General features: G+C 40.0%; 1 protein-coding gene across 3 annotated transcripts in view; it reads left to right on the top strand.

Moving 5' to 3' along the window:
• Window positions 1-20,509, top strand: part of SNX1 (sorting nexin 1) — a 42,470-nt gene that overhangs the window by 8,053 nt on the left and 13,908 nt on the right. For all 3 annotated transcript variants that reach the window (XM_019947986.3, XM_019948004.2, XM_004315230.3), the window contains exons 2-8: window positions 6,809-6,920; window positions 10,445-10,572; window positions 11,124-11,190; window positions 15,038-15,081; window positions 16,807-16,948; window positions 17,938-18,016; window positions 18,469-18,544. In XM_019947986.3, the coding sequence (XP_019803545.1) occupies window positions 6,809-6,920; window positions 10,445-10,572; window positions 11,124-11,190; window positions 15,038-15,081; window positions 16,807-16,948; window positions 17,938-18,016; window positions 18,469-18,544 (648 nt within the window). The remainder of the gene's footprint in view (window positions 1-6,808; window positions 6,921-10,444; window positions 10,573-11,123; window positions 11,191-15,037; window positions 15,082-16,806; window positions 16,949-17,937; window positions 18,017-18,468; window positions 18,545-20,509) is intronic.

Here is a 20,509-nt window from a genome sequence, read left to right on the forward strand (position 1 = left end):
GAAAATGAGTATGTACCCAGTTTTCCAGAAGCACTGTTACTTGAGCTTTTTATTTGGATTCATCCTCTAAATGCAGTTCAGAATTTCAATTGTACTACTCTTCTGAGGTCCCTTGAACATAATGCAAAGATTCTGCCTGGAGCAAAGAGCAATTGAGCAACATGAGGAAGAATCAAAACTGGTTAACGTAAATGGAAGATACCTGGAATCACAGCAGTACTTTTCAGTACTGAATGGCTGTCAGCTCTGGGGGACAGGAAGCCCACATCTGTCCTTCCCTGAGCTAAGAAAATTTCATTAGTAGCCTGAGCCTCATGGTTTGAAGCCAGTAATTGGCAAGGAATACCTGTTTGCTCTTAACACAAGTGCTGTCTTGCTGGCATATCTTTCTAGTGACTCTCTGAGAATTAGGATTAGGCTGTCTGAGTGCTCTTGTAAGTACAAACAGAAGCACAAGAACCCAGAGAATACTGTTCCTCTGAGCCCTTCCTTAGACAGCCAAAATGATTGAAGACACATAGACATATGGACCGGTGGTGAGCACTGAAGATGCAGTTGCCTATAGAATTCAGACTTAAGGAGGAATAAGAAGGAGAGAGCATCATATGTCATGGTCATATGCTCTGACACTACAGATACAAAAGAACTATATTTTTTATTTTTTTTTGCAGTACACGGGCCTCTCACTGTTGTGGCCTCTCCTGATGCGGAGCACAGGCTCCAGACGCGCAGGCTCAGTGGCCATGGCTCACGGGCTCAGCCGCTCCGCGGCATGTGGGATCTTCCCGGACCGGGGCACGAACCCATGTCCCCTGCATCAGCAGGCGGACTCTCAACCACTGCGTCACCAGGGAAGCCCACAACTATATTTTTTAAAAAGGAAAGGGAATGGGGATAACATTTGCAAAAAAATGTTTAACTGTTTTCAGTAATCATAGTAGTTGGTGATAGTATCAGCATTGTTATCCTGAGACTGTAATGTGGGATAAATCAAGTGAATACTTATAAGACAGTCTAATCCTATCATCCACTGTGTTCTCGAGAATCAGAATTCTTATATGAAAGAAAGGAGACTTGAAATTTGTAGTCTTGATATTTGAATGGAAAATGTCAGTATGAACACATGAAACATTTTAAAAACAAATGTGTGTATCTATATCTTTCTACTGAAAAGCTCTAGATACACTGATGAACCCAGGTACCTCTGAATACCCCTAGTGCTCAGACCGTGGTCTTGAAATAGTATTTCAAGAAACCAGGGCTTCTGGTTCTCGTAGAACAGGCTGATTTCAGGTGTGAGGTAGGAAACGTACAAAAAGAGCCTGGACAATCTTGTCATTACAGAAAACAAGGAAGCTTTCAAAAACTACAGGGTCACGTCAAAAATACTCAGAGCCAACTTGAAGAGGTTCCCACTGGCCAATGATGGAATGATTTGAGCTTAAGTAATGATAATAACGACCATGAATTGCAACACATAAAATATATATGAATTGTAAAACAGTATGGAAGTTTCTTAAAAAACTAAAAATGGAACTACTATATGACCCAGCAATTCTACCTGGGTGTATATCCATAAAACACTAATTTGAAAAGATAAGGCACCCCAATGTTCGTAGCAGCACTATTTACCATTGCCAAGATATGCAAGCAACCTAAGTGTCCATCAACAGATGAAGGGATTAAGATGTGGTGAAAAAAAAAAATACACACACACACACACACACACACACACGCACACACACACACTCGGGAATACTACTCAGTCATAAAAAAAATGAAATTTGGGGCTTCCCTGGTGGCGCAGTGGTTGAGAGTCCGCCTGCCGATGCAGGGGACACGGGTTCGTGCCCCGGTCCGGGAAGATCCCACATGCCGCAGAGCGGCTGGGCCCGTGAGCCATGGCCGCTGAGCCTGCGCGTCCGGAGCCTGTGCTCCGCAAAGGGAGAGGCCACAACAGTGAGAGGCCCGTGTACTGCAAGAAAAATAATAATAATAAATATAAAATAAATACAATGAAATTTTGTCATTTGCAACAATAGGAATGGACTTGGAGGGTATTATACCAAGTGAAATACGTCAGACAGAGAAAGATGAAAGACAAATACTGTATGATATCACTTATATGTGGAATCTGAAAAATACAGCAAACTAGTGAATATAACAAAAAAGAAGCAGACTTACAGATGTAGAGAACAAACTAGTGGTTACCAGTAGGGAGAGGGAAGGGAGAGGGGTAATATAGGGATAGGGAATTAAGAGGTACAAAGTACTATGTATAAAATAAATTACAAGGATATATTGTATAACACAGGGAATATAGCCAATATTTTATAATAACTAAATGGAGTATAACCTTTAAAAATTGTTAATCACTGTTCTGTACACCTGTAACTTATACAATATTGTACATTAACTATACTTCAATAAAAAATAAATTTAAAAAATTTCATCACAGAAAATAGTTTTATCTATTGCCTAGAAATTTAGCCCCCTTCAAAGTTTTGTGACTTACTATTAAGAGATTTTTAAAATATGGATTATAAAGCAAGCCTTATTTTTAGTATTGATTTTGTCACTCTGTAATCAGTGTGCCTCCACCCCCAAAAATGAGTCCTTCCTAAAATTTAAACTGTTGCTTCAAAATTAGCTTTTTAATATAAATCATTCCTTAATACTGATGAAAATTAGCCTTTTAACCTTGGGCATATGAAATATGTTTTAATACCAGGTGGCTATTTATTTTGATGAGAAGTAAGCTATTATTATAAACTCTAGTCTCATGGAAGACTTGTTTTCTATTAACAGTCCTGTATAAATGTTGGGTACCATGAACGGGGTTCATTTCTTCTTATCCTTAAAAATAGTCCTGCTCAGCTTCTCTTGTATTTGATTTTAAGTAAAACTTGAGAATATGCCTCAAAGGACAACTGTGTGCTGGGTACTCTTCAGCCTAAAGAAATAGGCCAGTGCCAATACTAATCAGTCAATTGAGAATAAATTTGCTAAGATCAAAAATAAAACAAAGAGAAAAGAGATAAATTTGGGGGCGTGGGTACTATACAATATGCCGGAGAGACAGTTAACATACTTATGTAAGAGAAGTGTACATCTAAGTAACGCTAACTTAGCATAGAAAAATGGGCAAAGGACACCAAAGCACATCACAGGGATTCAGATGGCCAGTAAACATGTGGGAACAAGACAACTTATAACTCGTTAACATACAAAGATTTTTTAGAGAGAGAGAGAATGCTTAATGTTGCTGTGGTGGTGTGGGGTGGGGGCCTGGGGGTGGATGCAAATTGTGATCTTTCTGGAAGGGAGCTTAGTAGAGCCTTTGAAAATTTCGTTTAATAATTCTGCTTAAGAATCTATCCCAAGGAAATAATCAGATGTAGACTTATATATAGGGATAGACATCACCATATTTTTTGTGATGATAAAAATAAAAACCTGGAAACTGTCTAAATGCCCATCATTAGGGAAGTGACTATGTTGTAGTATACCCATATGATAGAGAGTTAAGTCACTAAAAGTGGGATTTTTGTACAACCTTAAAGACATGAAAAAACTGCTCAGATGGCAAAGGGGGCAAAAACAGAATACAAAGTTTTGTGTACATAGATTAATTTTATAAAAGAACTACTGAGGAAAAATTAGAATAGTAAATACAATAATCAGTCTAACTATGTTCAGCTTTCCTAGAACTCAGCCTTTAGTGGTTTTTGGAATGGAGTCCCAGAGTATATTTGAGGAGCAGTTTTCTATTCTCAAAGGTAGTTGTTACCTAGCTTACTAAGAGTGCACAAGCTTTTGTTTTCATCACAGTTCTAGTCAAGCAAAGTATGGTTTGGGCTTGAAGAGGATCTGGTAGAGGAAGAATGACAAGTAGTTGTGCTCTAGTTGTCACCACAGTATCCCATCCATCTGGATCTGTCTTTTCTGATTAGTATAGGGAAAGACAGACTGCTATTCTTTTGTTTTTTTGATTGAAGTATAGTTGATTTACAATGTTGTGTTCGTTTCTGGTGTATAGCAACTTGATTCAGTTATACGTGTGTGTGTGTGTGTGTTTGGTTATATATGTGTATATATTCTTTTTCATGTTCTTTTCCATTATGGTTTATGACAAGATATTGAATATAGTTCCCTGTGCTATATAGTGGGACCTTGTTGCTTATCTATTTTATATATAGTAGTTTTTATCTGCTAATCCCAAACTCCTAATTTATCCCTTCCCCATCCCCTTTCCCCTTTGGTAACCTTAAGTTTGTTTTCTATGTCTGTGAATCTGTTTCTGCTTTGTAAATAAGTTCATTTGTATCATATTTTAGATTCCACGTGTAAGTGATATCATATTTGTCTTTTTCTGTCTAACTTCACTTAGTATGATAATCTCTAGGTCCATGCAATATGGCTGAGTAGTATTCATTGTATATACATACCGCATCTGCTTTATCCATTCACCTATCAGTGGACATTTAGGTTGCTTCCATGTCTTGGCTATTGTAAATAGTGCTGCTGTGAACATTGGGGTGTGTGTATCTTTTTGAATTAGAGTTTTCTCTGGGTATATGCCCAGGAGTGGGATTGCTGGATCATATGGCAACTCTACTTTCAGTTTTTTAATGAACCTCTATACTGTTTTCCATAGTGGCTGCACCAATTTACATTCCCACCAACAGTGTAAGAGAGTTCCCTTTTCTCCACACCCTCTACAGCATTTGTTATTTGTAGACTTTTTAATTGACGGCCCTTCTGACCCGTGTGAGGCAATACCTCATTGTAGTTTTGACTTGCATTTTTCTAATAATTAGCGATGTTGAGCATCTTTTCATGTGTCTGTTGGTCATCTGTATGTCTTCTTTGGAGAAATGTTTTTTTAGGTCTTCTGCCCACTCTTTGATTGGGTTGTTTGGTTTTTTGTTATTGAGTTTATGAGCTATTTGTATATTTTGGAAATAAAGCCCTTGTCGGTCTCATCGTTTGCAAATATTTTCTCCCAGACAGACTGCTATTCTAGCATTGCTCCAGAAAATTTTCTTAATCTTTAAACTTCCAAGTTTAGATGATAAAACAGAAATAGGAAGGTGCCTTTATTCATCTTCGTATCACAAGAATGGGTTCTTCTCGGTGTTGTTAAAAATGGGTAAATTCTAACCTGTTCTTTTCCTGTTTCTTTAGTCTCTCTGGTGAGCTACTAGTAAATTACATTTATATATGTATATTCTTAATGTATCTGAGTTTTAATCTCTCTTAGATCTCCATCTAGAGGCAACTGGTATTAGTGGGAACTGAATTAAAAGACATCAGATGGCTTTTTATGAGATTCCCTATACTGTACAAGAGCACAAGAGCATGTATAGGATGGACGTGTGTATGTAAGGAAGTAGTTGGCAATTTAAGAGGCAAAAGGGAAGTGTAGGGTTTGGTTTTGCCCTATTATTTGTTGTCTGTGTCTTGGCAGTGATTTTTTTTTTTGGTTGTTTTTTAAGATTGTGGAAGCAGCTAGAAGACAGGATCACTGTCTCTAACAGAATTGGTAACATTTAAGCACATACAACTAAAAGCTCATTAAATTTTATTAGCATAGAAAATTCCGTTGTTAGCTAGTATAAATCTACATATTGGTAACAGTTTCTTTCCCTGAGGGTGGCCCCAGTACTGAGATGGAGCTATTTGCATGACAGATTCAAAGTACCCAATAAATCTGTCATTTCACTTTGTTCTGTTGGGTCAGAAAGGGCCTGTTTCCAAGGAACAAACACCCTCAGATTTGTTAAGGAAATGTTTCATAAAAGATTCCTTAAGTCAGGTCTTTTAACTGATTTGGCCTTGGGGTCTGACTTCAAAACCCTCTAATATGACACCATGGCTTTTGAAGTCAGATTCTCAGCTTTCTGTTAGTTTTCTACACAATCCAGCTTTGTTCACTCTGGTACCGGTCTGGGGCCTCACCCCACACTTGCTTGCGGCAGATCACTGAGCTTTTGATAAAGGCCATGGACTGACTGTATTTTCACCATGTGCCTGTAGGCTAAGCATGGCTGGTTTTCCTTCTGCTAGCCTGACACGAGTCTGGTTGAAAATTGTGTCTCTATAAGTTAAGGATGAAAAGATAAGTTATAGTTACAAACAACATTAAAGTGTCATACCTTCCTTTGCTTGTCGGGAGGGTCGGTAATATCCACATACCTGGGCTTCAGTGAATGGTTCAGCCAAGGCCACAAAATAAGTCAGGATCAGAGCTTGATTTATGGTCTCTAGTGTGGTGTCCTGGACACTAGAATGTGCCCTGTCAGCATTTGAAAGAATAAAGGTCATCAACTGAGGAGAAATGCATTTGGACAGGTTCTTTTGAAAATTATCTTTGTATACACATACCCATGTTGGCATCATGTGCTTTGGGGTAGGGCATTTCAGCAGGGTTATAGTGTTAGAAGTTAACCCTAAAATGTGTGAGTTTATTTTAGCTCTGTGATCACTCAGGCCACACTTACATAACCAATAATGATTTGCTGCTTATTAAACTGGCTGACTAGTGATCCTGTCTTCCCCTAAACACCTGGGGGAGCAACTGAGGGGTGCATCAGAAGTCACTTTATAGGTTGGTTTGTTTTTTGGTGGTTTTTTTGGCCGTGTGAAGCAGCATGGGGGATCTTAGTTCCCTAACCAGGGATTGAACCCGTGTCCCCTGCAGTGGAAGCGCAGGGTCTTAACCACTGGACCGCCAGGGAAGTCCTCTAGGTTTGTTTTTAATGGTACAATTTTATTCATAGTATTCAGAGTATTTCTTTGTTTTCAGAGTAAGCCCCAGTCTCCAAAGAGAATTGCTTCCCTTCTTCCCATCAACAGTGGCTCCAAAGAAAATGGGATCCGTGAGGAACAAGACCAAGAGCCACAGGATCTCTTTGCAGGCAAGTATGGACTCAAAACTTAAGCTAGGAATCTTCTAAGTTGCTGAGTTAAAGTAAAAAAGCTATATATATATGAGAAACACAACTCTATGTTAAGATACTATTGTGAAGGATTCCAAAACATAATAAAAGGCAGTACCTGCCATCACGATTCTTACAGGTTTAGGGAGTAAGACATAAATATACAGTTATTTAAGAATGTGATTTAGACAAATTGTTAAACAATAATATAAATGTGGCCAGAGGACTGATAGAAATATTAGGTCACAGGAGCTCAGAGGGGTCTGAGGTGAGACTAAAGCAGTGGTTTTAGACTTTTATGACCAAGACTCATAGTAAGAAATACATTTTGTGTCATAATCCAAAATATTTATGCACTTGTATAAAACTAAAAGTTTTATTAAATGACTTGCCTTTACTACCCTCCATACAATCTGAAATTTTCTGTTGTTTCTCTTTTTTTAAAATGCTGTTTGTAACCCACTGAATCACTGTCACAATTCCCCAGTGAACAACAGACTGCAGTTTGAAAAATACTAGTATAGAACAGAGTTTCTCAATCTTGGCACTATTAACATTTTGGGCCCAATAATTTTTTGTTGAGAGGGACTGCCCTGTTCTCAACAAAAGGTGGTCCTTCCCCTGTACCACCCCCAAAGACATTCAAAGACATTTGGCAATGGTTGGAGACATTTTTGTTTGTCACACCTGGCAGTGCTGCCGGTATCTGCTGAGTAGAGGCCATGGATGCTGCTAAACACCCCACAGTACACAGACAGCCCCTCACCAAAAAGAATTATCCAGCCCAAAATATCGGTAGTGCCCTCATTGATAATCTCTGCTCTAGAGTGATCTTGTTAGACTTCTTGGAAGAAGCAGGATTTATGTAGGAAAAAGAGAAAGGGTGCAAATGGTTAGGCAGGAAGTATATGGTGTGTTTGAGGGACAGTCAGTAAACTCAGTGGGCCAAAACAGGGGCTTCTTAGAGATGCCATGGAAGGTAAGTCTGGAAATGTTGTTTAGGAGGATTTTAGATAACAGTAATAATTAGAATTTGAATTTTCATCCTAGTGCCAATTAAGAGCCATTGGTAGTTTTGAGTAAGGAAAGTGCTATGGGCAAAGTGAGGAAAGACTGACCTGATAGAATTATTATATAAAACGGATTGCAATGGACAAAGACTGGAGATGTCAGAAGGCAATCACAAATTAGTTCAAGAATAAAATGGTAAAGACCAAAAATAAGGTAATGGAAATAGGAAAAGAAAGGTGAAAACTTTTCAAAAACTGAAATCAGCAGAATCTGGTGTTGGTGATTGGGTATAACGGGTGTCCAAAAATAAGGATTGAAGACAGTCAAAAGTTTCAAGCCCAAGGATTAGGAAGAAAATGGTACCATTTTGAGAACTACATTCTACAGAAGAAACTAGCTTTGAGTTGGAAGGTGGGGAGAGTGAGTTTGGGTTTTAGATATTTTAAATTTTAAATGTGGGGATCAACTTCCTAGAGGTGGTAATTGAAACTGCCATGTGAATGAGACCCTCAAAGGAGAGAATGATAAGGAAGGGAAGAGATGAGAGGGTGGACTTGGGAAGGGAAGATCTTGGGAGGACTCTCACATTTGAACTCGGTGCGAAATTAAGACATGACGAGGGAAGAAGAGGTTAGAAGAAGGAATATAAAGATTTCAAATATTTTCCAATTCCTTTCCTCTATGAAACTTAAGTGCCCACTGTTCATTCTGCTAATGTTTACATTTGGGATAAAATTTCTGGAGGAGAAATGCAAATAATGAATCATCTAGTTATATGGCAGACTGCAAAGAAAGTTTTTCTATCTTTGGGAACTTAACATTTATATGATTTGCCCTTTAAGAAGACCTGAAATCTTGGTGTGACTGAGTTACCCCATGGTTGGGTTTTATATATGAACATGTAGAAGATCTTTATTAGGGACATATTTATTGCTGATGAAGGTTCTGATTTACTTCATTCCCCAACTGTTTTCATAAGCAGCCAATGACTGCCTCATTACTAAGAAAGGAACATAAGATATCTATAGAAAGGAATGCCTACAGTGATACATTTAGTTTAGGACTTGAGTAGTTTCTCGGATATTTCAGTTATTGACTGTGGAAATTTAAATGTTCTAATACTTTCTACATGATTAGTTTAGTGATCGTCAGAATCTCTGTGATGGAGTCCAGTGGCTCTCCCATTACTCTTATCAAGAGTACAAAGAAAAAAGCATTTTTGATGTAAGTTTTGTCACATTTGTCACAGGACTCTCAATAAAAAATGCACAGCTCTTCAAAAGGCTTTTAGTAGCACTCTAATAAGCCAAAGGTTTTAAATGTTTAAATTCCTGTTTTTGTTTTCAGTCACATTTATTGGATTGGATAACTTAATTATTTATGTGGTGCCTGCATGATATGAATTTCTTAAACATACTTTAGCTGGTTGCTTGCTTCAAAGAATCCTATCACCCTAGCATGTTCATTATGCATATTTTTGTGTGGTTTGTACTCCTACAGTAGGGCCAGATTATATTACCACCTCTCTCTTTCTGATGAGGAAAAGAATCCTGATAGGATTCCGACAGTCTGGCAAACTTGTTTATAGACATGATTAACTTTTTTTTTTTTTTTTTTTTTTTGCGGTATGCGGGCCTCTCACTGTTGTGGCCTCTCCCATTGCGGAGCACAGGCTGTGGATGCGCAGGCTCAGCGGCCATGGCTCACGGGCCCAGCCGCCCCGCGGCATGTGGGATCTTCCCAGACCGGGGCACGAACCCGTGTCCCCTGCATCGGCAGGCGGACTTTCAACCACTGCGCCACCAGGGAAGCCCTTTTAATGATAATAACATTGATCTAGGACCTGGTTATGCCTTATAGACCCCTCTGTCTGGTTTCATTTTAGCTCTAAATGAAAGTCTAGAAAAGAAAAAGAAACCGTTCTCTTTGAATTCCCTAAGGCTAGAATTGAATACTTACTGATCAGGCCAAACCCTAATGGATATTTATATTTTTCTTTATTAAAAAGAAAAAAAAAAATCTCAGTTATCTAGGCTTTGAACTTCTAGCTCCATTGCTCCTAGTTGAGAGTGCGTTCTTATTATTTGCCTAAGAAATTGTAATGCCTAAAAATGGTACATAATGCTCTTTTAAAAGTCCCCTCCCTAGAACACTTAGGGAATGAGTTGTTCTGTTCAGCTGAGATTTTCCTAGACAAAGACAGCTCTTTAGCACTTTTTTTTAAACTATTTTGATTAGAAAGATTTTCAGATATTGCAATATATTTTTATCCCCCTTGGACAGCATATATTAAACATAACTTAATCTTTGCAAGATGATCTAAAACTGTAATTGTGAACATTCTTAAACTGTGGTAAAACAACAGTGTCATCTTCAGATGTGGCAAACAGTACTTTTCCCCCAGTGTTACTGCATTTGTATCTTAGGTCCATTTTTTCTAGCTTACAGTTTTTCTGACTCTTCTTTCATTATAAAATATCAACTATTTTTAGATGCCACAGTGGAGCTATCCCTGGACAGCACACAAAATAATCAGAAGAAGGTGCCAGCCAAAACACTCATTTCTCTTCCTCCACAGGAGACCACAAATTCTTCTAAGCCCCAGCCAAGCTATGAGGAGGTGAGAATTTGTGCTGTTGGTCTTCTTTTGGATGTTTAGGACTGTGCTGCCAGTCTGAAGTTCAGTTGAGTTTGAACCTTGATATAACATGTATGACTCTTGAAGAAGACTCTTATGGTTAATGGACAGCCAAAATCCAATAAAGGACTCTTTCCTGGGCAGAGTATCTGTTACCCAGAAGATGGCACAGAGGCTTTCAATGGTCATTAATGATATTTAGTGTCCGAAGCTCCCATATTCAAGAGTATAGCGTCTCCTCATTCCCTCCTTAGCCTAACAGCGTCAAGTCTTCCAAAACCTAGTAATTATTCGTTATGATCAAAATAATGTTTTAAGAGAATAGATGTAACAAAGATATTCGTGCAAGCTCCAACTTAAAGTAGTGGAAGTTGCTTCATCAAGATTGTTGGAAATGGACAGAGCTGAACACTGATGTGTAGAAGGATATATCTATATCTAATATATGTTATTATATTGATGTAATGTTAATGCAGAGTAAAATTAATGTAGCCTTTTTTGGGGTATCTCATGATTTGTCTTCTCTTTAAAAGCTAGAGGAAGAAGAACAGGAAGACCAATTTGACTTGACAGTTGGTATAACTGATCCTGAGAAGATAGGTAAGTGTACTTGGGACTCCCTGTGATGTTAGGATATTGCTGTGGAAAGCACAGTTAGCTAATTTCTTAATGGTTACCTCCAGAGCTGAACTAGCTAGTGTGAAATACTTCATCATTATCTTTCCTATGAAACTATGCCCCTTGCTATGCTTCCAAGGCCAGAAACAGCAGTTACCAGTACTTATTTAGGCCTTTTCTGGCTTAAGAAAGAAAAATCAGAAAATCAAATATTATTCAAATCCCTTTTTAAAAACCCAAAATTGGCTTCTCCCACAGAGTTGTTGACACCATTTTATTTCCTCTTGAGATCATAAATTCCATTTAAGCACCCTAAAGACACGTTTTAAAATCTTGGGATGCTGGATTTATTTTTCCCTCAAGAAATTTGGATTTCTTGTTACATGTCTTTTTACTATGTACTCTTGATATTCTAATAAAGTGGGGAAATCTGCATCTCTCTTTCATAGGTAAAGATTAAAGAACCCAGGTTGAATTTTGATCAAATTTAAATTAGATTTTCAAAAAGCACAATACTTAACTTTGACCAGAATGTGGATTTTTAGGATAGCCTTCCTGTGTCTCAAGCTTGTGAGACCTTTTAGTGAGCGGCGGGCAAACAGGCCTCGACTTTCCTTGTTCCAGATATAGTCTCTAAGAGAAGAGGCTGCACAGAGCTTTTTCCTCCTATTAAGTAGGGGTGATATTTGTATGGTTAAGAGGAAAAATGTGATTTCCAACCCTTTGTCTATTCTGAACTAGGAACAAGAATTTTTAAAATCTAATTAGACTTTATGCCAAAATGGTTTGTTGTTAAACTGTAGGGTTTTACTTTTCCTAGACTGGTGCACTGGTAGGATGTTTATGAGCATCTTATACAATTCCCTCATCCACCAGTAGAGGAAATTGAGAACCAATAAATGAAATGTAGCCTTCCTGTCAGGTCACAATATATGGCCCGTGGTAGAACCTGGACCAGAATTTTGGATTACATGTTTAGGATTCTCTCTTGCCTCTCTAATATTTATGAATATTCTATATGCACATTGATTTTAGGCTAGTTATTAGCTGCTTTAAATCCTTGGTAGAGAGCTTCCCTGGTGGCGCAGTGGTTGAGAGTCCGCCTGCCGATGCAGGGGACACGGATTCGTGCCCCGGTCCGGGAAGATCCCACATGCCGCGGAGCGGCTGGGCCTGTGAGCCATGGCCGCTGAGCCTGCGCGTCCGGAGCCTGTGCTCTGCAACGGGAGAGGCCACAACAGTGAGAGACCCACGTACCACAAAAAAAGGAAAAAAAAAAAAAAACCAGAAATTTATTCTCTCAGAGTTCTGAAGGCCAGAAGTCTTGTCATGGTGTTGGTGAGGCCATGCTTCCTCTGAAGGCACTAGAGAAGGACTGTTCCATGCCTCTCCTCTAGCTTTTGGAGCCTCAGGCATTCCTTGACTTACAGATGAATCACTCCAGTCTCTGCCTTCATTGTCACATGGCATTCTCCCTGGTGCCTTCACATCATCTTCCCTTTATGTGTGTCTGTCTCTGTCCAAAGGTCCCTTTTTTATGTAGACACCAGTCATATTGAATTAAGGCCCACCCTACTGACCCCATTTTCACTTGATTTCTTCTATAAAGACCCTGTTTTCAAATCAGGTCACATTCTGAGGTACCACGGGTTAGGATTTTCAACATATCTTTTTTAGGGGGACACAGTTCAATGTGTAACAGTAATTTAAACATCCCGTGGATCAGATTTATTTAAACACAAATCACTTTTGGTGATAAACCTTCATCCCCTTGCACCATAGTAGATTCTTAGTCATGTCGATGCCAAGAAACCAGCTACTTCAAGATTCATATTGATCTTTATAACAGCACCTTCTGTTTGCGTGGGCTGTTTACTCAACATGAGCCTCTCATTCCCACACGGATCTAAATAAGAGTCTCACTACCAGGATATTGCTTTTTAGAGCCTTGGTAATTTGCATATGTCATTTTCAACTTCCTGAAATTATTTAGGAAATTAACAAATTTAAAACTGCTGCATTTCTAGGACATTTCCATATCTTATAAGCTCTGGACATGAAAGTATGTCTCTTTTTTTACACATTGCCTCAATAAAAACAGCTGATAAGCAGGCAAAGTGTCTGAAGATCCTACTTCACTACTGTGTTTTTATGTATGTTTGCACTTAGTCATTCCTTAATTGCAGGCACTAAATCATGGAATTGACCTTTTGGACATTTGACCATGACTATGCAACTGTGAATGAAAATTTGAAAGTTTTTAAAGTAAATTTAGATTTTTTTCCTTTTATCAGTGGTAAGCATCCTTAGTAGTATTAGGCGATATAGTTTAAGTGGTTTAGAAGAGAACTAACAGTGGTAATAAATATAAAGTAATTTCTAAAGCTTTACTTAAGTAGTTTCTGGTTTTTGTTTGTTTGTTTTTTAACATCTTTATTGGAGTATAATTGCTTTACAATGGTGTGTTAGTTTCTGCTTTATAACAAAGTGAATCAGTTATATATATACATATGTTCCCATATCTCTTCCCTCTTGCGTCTCCCTCCCACCCACCCTCCCTATCCCACCCCTCCAGGCGGTCACAAAGCACTGAGCTGATCTCCCTGTGCTATGCGGCTGCTTCCCACTAGCTAGCTATTTTACGTTTGGTAATGTATATATGTCCATGCCACTCTCTCACTTCGTCACAGCTTACCCTTCCCCCTTCCCGTGTCCTCAAGTCTATTCTTTAGTAGGTGTGTGTCACATTGCTCTTTTGGTAGGGCTTGGCGAGATGAAGAAAGCAAGCCCTCTCTTCCTGTACAGTCTCCAACTTCTCTGTGTAATTTATAAAAGCAGTTATTCCCAGCCATCTCGGTGAACCCAAGTTGTAATACGTGACCCTGCAGGTCTAGAACTGCACGTTCCTCCCCTGGGCCCTTACCCCAGGACCAGTTCAGAGGCTTTGGCAGCTAGTAATTGTTGACCTACGTTTTCCTGGTTGGTGTGGGGAAGAATCGGGGTGGGGAGGAAGGGAATGAAACCAGCCTAATGTGCCAGAGCCCAGCACTGGAGTTATGTCTGTCTCGAGTCCAATGTGTGTCTTTTCACTGCTCAGGGAGTCAATGGTGCCTTTATGTCCCTAAGTGGTTGAGGTCAGGACACTACCACAGAGAAAAACAATTGCTTGAATCCCAAATTATTGAACAGTCAAAGCCTTTTTCAGAAAAATAATTCCTCCAGGAAAGAGAGATTTGTGTGACATCAGGCAGCCGAAGTGTCTTCCTGCCAGGCCCTTTGCTCTGGGTGAACATGCTAGATGAGAGGGGTCAGTGTCCCCCAGCACCAGTGGAGGGACCGGCGCAGTACTTCTGAAAGAGCAAATGGAGCCCAGAGCTAGCTTAGGGTAGAACTTCTTGTTTCCTTTTACATCATTTGCTTCCTTCTCCTCCTCCTGCTTTATACAGCAAGAGAATTGTTTGGATTTAGACAGATGTGTGTAACTAGCCCAAATACTGGCATGGTAACAAGCGATGGATTGTCAGTATCCAGTGCTGCTTTGTGGAGGGTATAAATAGAGCCTGGCTTTGGAACAGGAGGCTGACTCTCTTGTCTGACTTAAACTGGGGCCCAGCCAGCATCCATGGGGCCATGATATGCGCCACAGAGGTCCTGAGACAAAGTAGGAACTGGATTATAGGATAGTCTATAAAGCTTAGAGATGAAACAGATATCCCTTCTTGTACACAGCTCCTGTGGCTGGCTTATGATTCCTGGTTAAATGTTAGCAAGATTAGTTCTGCTTTGGTTTACAGAATAATCCTCTCCTGCTTTCTTGTTCTCCCCACAGGGGATGGTATGAATGCCTATGTGGCCTACAAAGTTACAACACAGGTGAGTCCAAGTGACCCTGCTGATGACCACCTTAATAGACTTGGGTGCTCATACCAAGAAGGTCATCATTCAGATTATTTCTGGGTATTTCTTTAGTTTCTTTGTCAACATCTTCCTTCAAGTTTACTCAAGATGGAGCAAGTCTGCATCCCCTTGGTAATCTCATCTGAGCCTTTCCACTTTTCTTCCAGAGAGCTAACACTTCAGTGTGAAACTTTGTAAGTTTTATTAAGACATGTGGTGTATCTGATATAGTACCATCCCTCTTCAGAGCTATGTGGCTTAGAGCTAGTTTGGCGGATCACCCCAAACTCTATCACCTGTTTAAAAATCATCAGTTCTTCTGAGGTTTCCTATGTGGAACTTCTTTTAATGCTCTCCCTAACCTTTTGCCCCTCGGGTCTGGTCTTCCTTTTTTATATAATATTAATGCATACAAAACTTACACGTTGTTGTATGCAGGTTATGAAGCATAAAAAATGAAGCCCCGAACCTACCACCAGTCTTAAGATGAGTACCATTGAATCTACCTGCGTGTTTCTCCCTCTCCTATCCCCTGCCTCACACCTTAGAGGTGACCACTCTCCTGAGTTGTCTCTCATTTCCTTTATTAAAAAGTCTTCCCATATGTATCTCTAAACAATGTACTGTTTTGCTTTTTTTTTTTGAGTTTCATTAAAATGGTATCATGCTGAATATAGTGCTTTCTTTACTACCATTGTTCCTCAGACCCATCCATGTTGTGTGTAGCTGTAGTTAATTAGTCCATTTTGTGATTATAGCATAATACATTCATGTTCCTGTTGTGAATATTTGGCATGTTTCCAGTTTTTGTAATTATGCGCTGTGAACATACTTGCACATGTCTTCTGGTGTACACATAAGAAGAGTTTCTTTTGGGTATATACTCAGGAATAGTTTCCCTGGGTCATAGGTAGTGCAAATGTTGAAGAAAAGGAATACAAACTGCTTTTTAAAGTCCTTGTACCAGTTTATACTTCCATCAGCAGTATGTAAAAGTTCCCATTGACACACTTCTCTGCCAGCAGTTGGCAAGGCCCCACCTCCTTAAATTTTGCCTGTCTGGTGAGTATTAAATGATCTCTCAATATGACATAGGCCTAGTCTTTTTTACTAGAAGTTTTCTTTATATTATCTCTCTACTACTTGTTGACCTGCCCCTGTGTTCTAGATCCTGTGACACTTTAAAGGTTAAAGTGTCTACAGTGTAGACATTTCGTCTGATCCTCCCCCTTAGGGGCATCGTTTACTCTGTCTTTTCTTCCAGTTTGGCTGCTTTAATTCCAGCAGCTAATACCCTTAATAAGTCAGTGCAGGATGAATGGGTTAATAGATGACCATAGAATTCTAGCTTTAAACTAGATTGCAACATCTCTTTCCTTAGAGCAAGAGCTCTTAACCTGCAAATAAAACCACATTTGAATTTAATTAGTTGCCTTTGTAATCTAATGTATATTTTATGCACTTAAAATCATTATTCTTAGAAGGGCTCCATAGATTCCCAGACAGCCAGAGGGGATTATAGCTCAGAAAACAAACAAAGAAACAAACAAGAGTAAGAATCTCAGAGAAAGTTATTTACCAAGTGGCTAAATGACAGGGATCTGGGAAAAAGATTCCCTTGATGTCAGCTGGATGACTTTTAAGATACTCATTCATCCCCTATTTAAAATGAGATCGCCTTGTATTTTTTCTTTCCCCAAGACGAGCTTACCAATGTTCAGAAGTAAACAGTTTGCAGTGAAAAGAAGATTTAGTGACTTTCTGGGTCTTTATGAGAAGCTTTCAGAGAAACACTCCCAGAATGGCTTTATCGTCCCTCCTCCCCCGGAGAAGAGCCTAATAGGTAAGCCTGTGGTCTTTAATTCTGCTTAGATTCTTTCCTTTGCATTCTTTCTGCCATATACTTTCTACTTAGTATATGAGACTACTTTTAATAGCAGTGTAGACTCTTGCAGTTAGAAAAGAAGTATTTCCGGGACGTCCCTGGTGGCACAGTGGTTAAAAATCCGCCTGCTAATGCAGGGGACGCTGGTTCGATCCCTGGTCTGGGAAGATCCCACATGCCGCAGAGCAGCTAAGCCTGTGTGCCACAACTACTGAGCCTGTGCTCTAGAGCCCGCGAGCCACAATACTAAAACCCTAGAGCCCGTGCTTGGCAACAAGAGAAACCACCGCAATGAGAAGCCCATGCACTGCAACGAAGAGTAGCCCCCGCTCGCCACAACTAGAGAAAGCCTGCGCGCAGCAACAAAGACCCAACGCAGCCAAAAATTAATTAATTAATTAAAAAAATTATTTCCAGCATTTTCCTGTAAATTACACGTGGTCTAGAGAAATAGTATGTTTTGACATGGTCTCTTTCTTTGAGTGCAATAGGAGGCTCTGGTTTTAGCTTCTACAGTTGTGTGTGTGTGTGTGTGTGTTTGTATTGGTATGCTGGAGTCTTCAATGATTGCTGTTCCTTCCAGATTGTAATGTACTAACTGAATGAGGGGAAGGAGATGGGGCAAGGAATCTTCCCATTACAATCAACTGATGTCTGTTAATCTTTATTCAGAGCCCCATGGCCCCCTTTTAGAAAACATATGCTCTGGAAATCCCAGAGCGTAGAACCTTCAGCACTTTAAGACTAGTTTAAAAATTGACTGTCATGAAAAGAACCTTTTGTTCATGCCTGCTCGTGACATAGATGTGGACTTTGGTTGTATTTTGTAGAGCTGTCCTCATTGCCTTCCTCCTGTGGGCTGTTTTTTTTATAGCCTTATGCTTTTCATGATGATATATGGGTTTTTTGTTTTTTGTTTTTTTTTTGCTTTTTAAATTCTTTTCCAGGAATGACAAAAGTAAAAGTTGGGAAGGAAGACTCTTCTTCTGCAGAATTTCTTGAAAAACGGAGGGCTGCTCTAGAAAGGTAAGTACCCTAAAACTATTTTCTTGAATACCATGAGAACAAATGAGAAGCAGAAACTGAGACTTAATTACGATGAGATATTTGCTGGAGTTAGTAGTGGTGAAACTTGAGTGAATTAAAGATTCCCACCTCCATATTATCTCTAACCTTTCCTAAGTCTCTTTCCTTCCCACCTCAGGAACAGAACATCTTCTTTCCCCACCTTGAGTGAGCAATCAAATTCTCCTTCTTCAACAGTCAAACATGAATGGCTCTGAGGTCACTTTCTGAGCAGTTATTTTTCTTCCCTTTTTGGAAATGTGAAGAATATGAACTTGAATGTGCTTGTACTTAAGTGCCTTATCTGAGGACATTTTAAAGTAATGAGAGACATTGTACCCCTGCCAGCACTGTATGATACTCCAAACCTTGTGAGGCCAGGTCAGCTAACCAGATAACTCCTTACCCTGTAGGTACCTTCAGAGGATTGTGAATCATCCTACCATGTTACAGGACCCTGATGTCAGGGAGTTCTTGGAAAAAGAAGAGGTTAGTATTGTACAAACTGAATTTAACAATTCATATCTGCCCCTGTGAAATGAAACTAGTTCATTCAACAAATATTTGAGCACCCGTGTATAGCCTAGTCTCAGACTACATCCTAGTTCGTAAGCACCCAAAAGTGACAAGTATTCTTCAGCCTCTGAAATAAAAGAAGCTCTGCCTGCAGTCAAAAGTAACTGGTTGTAGGGCTTCCCTGGTGGCACAGTGGTTGAGAGTCCGCCTGCAGATGCAGGGGACACGGGTTCGTGCCCCGGTCCGGGAAGATCTCACGTGCCGCGGAGCGGCTGGGCCCATGAGCCATGGCCACTGAGCCTGCGCGTCCGGAGCCTGTGCTCTGCAATGGAAGAGGCCACAACAGTGAGAGGCCTGCGTACCGCAAATAAATAAATAAATAAATAAATAAAAGTAACTGGTTGTAGAGGTCAGACTGCAACCTAGTTTTGTCTTTGTCTTATTAGATCAACACAGTGATCTGTTGGGCAAGTCCTTGGAATGTCTTTCATAGGTTACTACTTGGCTCAACTTGAATGCTTATTTTGTGCCAGGAGCTGAGGGGTTTTTAGTTCAAAACCAGTTACCACAGAGCACAGAACTGCCAGCATATAGCAAAAGTGTTGATTCAAGTGGACAGTCTTTTTTAACAGGCTATGCGCAGGCTATTCATGATTGTGAAAAACTAGAGACAGCTCAGTTGCTAATAATTGGAGAATTAGGTGAAATATATCGACTCTCAACCACTGCACCAGCAGGGAAGCCCCCAAAATGAACTTTTTAAATTAAAAATTCTCTGTCTAATGCTCTAAATCTTTTTTTTCCTCTGGGATCCCTAAATCCACTTTTCATTTTCACGCCCTGCTTGGTACCCCTAGAGCAGGGTTTCTCTCCAGTGGCACTGCTGACATTTGGGCTGGATCATCCTTTGTTGTGGAGGCTGTCCCGTGCTTTGTAGGGTTAGCAGCATCCCTGGCCTCATCCACTAGATGCCAGTACCCTCCCCCACCTCCCTGTCCCCAGTTTTATTATTATTTTTTTATAAATTTATTTATTTATTTATTTTTGGCTGCGTTGGGTCTTCATTGTTGCATGCTGGCTTTTTCCAGTTGCAGCGAGTGGGGACTACTCTTCGTTGTGGTGCCTGGACTTCTCATTGCGGTGGCTTCTCTTGTTGCAGAGCACAGGCTCTAGGCACGCGGGCTCAGTAGTTGTGGTGCGCGGGTTCTAGAGCGCAGGCTCAGTAGTTGTGGTGCACAGGCCCAGTTGCTCCACGGCATCTGGGGTCTTCCCGGACCAGGAATCGAACCTGTGTCCCCTGCATTGGCAGGTGGATTCTTAACCACTGCGCTGCCAGGGAAGTCCCCCCTGCCTCCAGTTTTAATAAGCAAAATTATCCCCAGACATGGCCAAATGTCCCTTAGCGGGCAAAATGGCCCTGAGTTGAGAACCAATGCCTCAAGAGTCCTGGGCACTAAAATCTAATTGTTCAGCGTGGTATACTATATACACTATGGATTCTTCAGCATCCCTTTCATGCCTTCGGAAAGGAGTGGGAAGACTGAACTAGTCAAATTGTTTCTAAGTATTCGGAATGCTTGACTTAACTAGATTGTCCCTAAAAGTAGCCTCAATCTGAATAAATTATGTTCTTGTCCTTGGACCTTTGTTCACTGAGGAAAATCCAAATGGAATTGCAGCACGACTTCAAAGTGTCTCAAGATTTTAAGTCTAGCTGTGTGCAGAGTATGCATCCAAAAGAACTTCTGACTTTTAACAAAAGCGTGTTTGGTATTTAAGAAGTTCATGCCTAGGTGGGCAGACTATCTCAACGTGAGGTCACCTGGCCACGTAACACACTCTGCTTTCTTTCTGCACACAATATCAGAAGCTGAAAATTTTGCTGATTCTATTTAATGTGGTCCTTTGATTTTTTTTTTTCTCTTTACATGCTAGTTA

Source organism: Tursiops truncatus, chromosome 2, assembly GCF_011762595.2.
Source record: "Tursiops truncatus isolate mTurTru1 chromosome 2, mTurTru1.mat.Y, whole genome shotgun sequence".
Lineage (NCBI taxonomy): Eukaryota > Metazoa > Chordata > Mammalia > Artiodactyla > Delphinidae > Tursiops > Tursiops truncatus.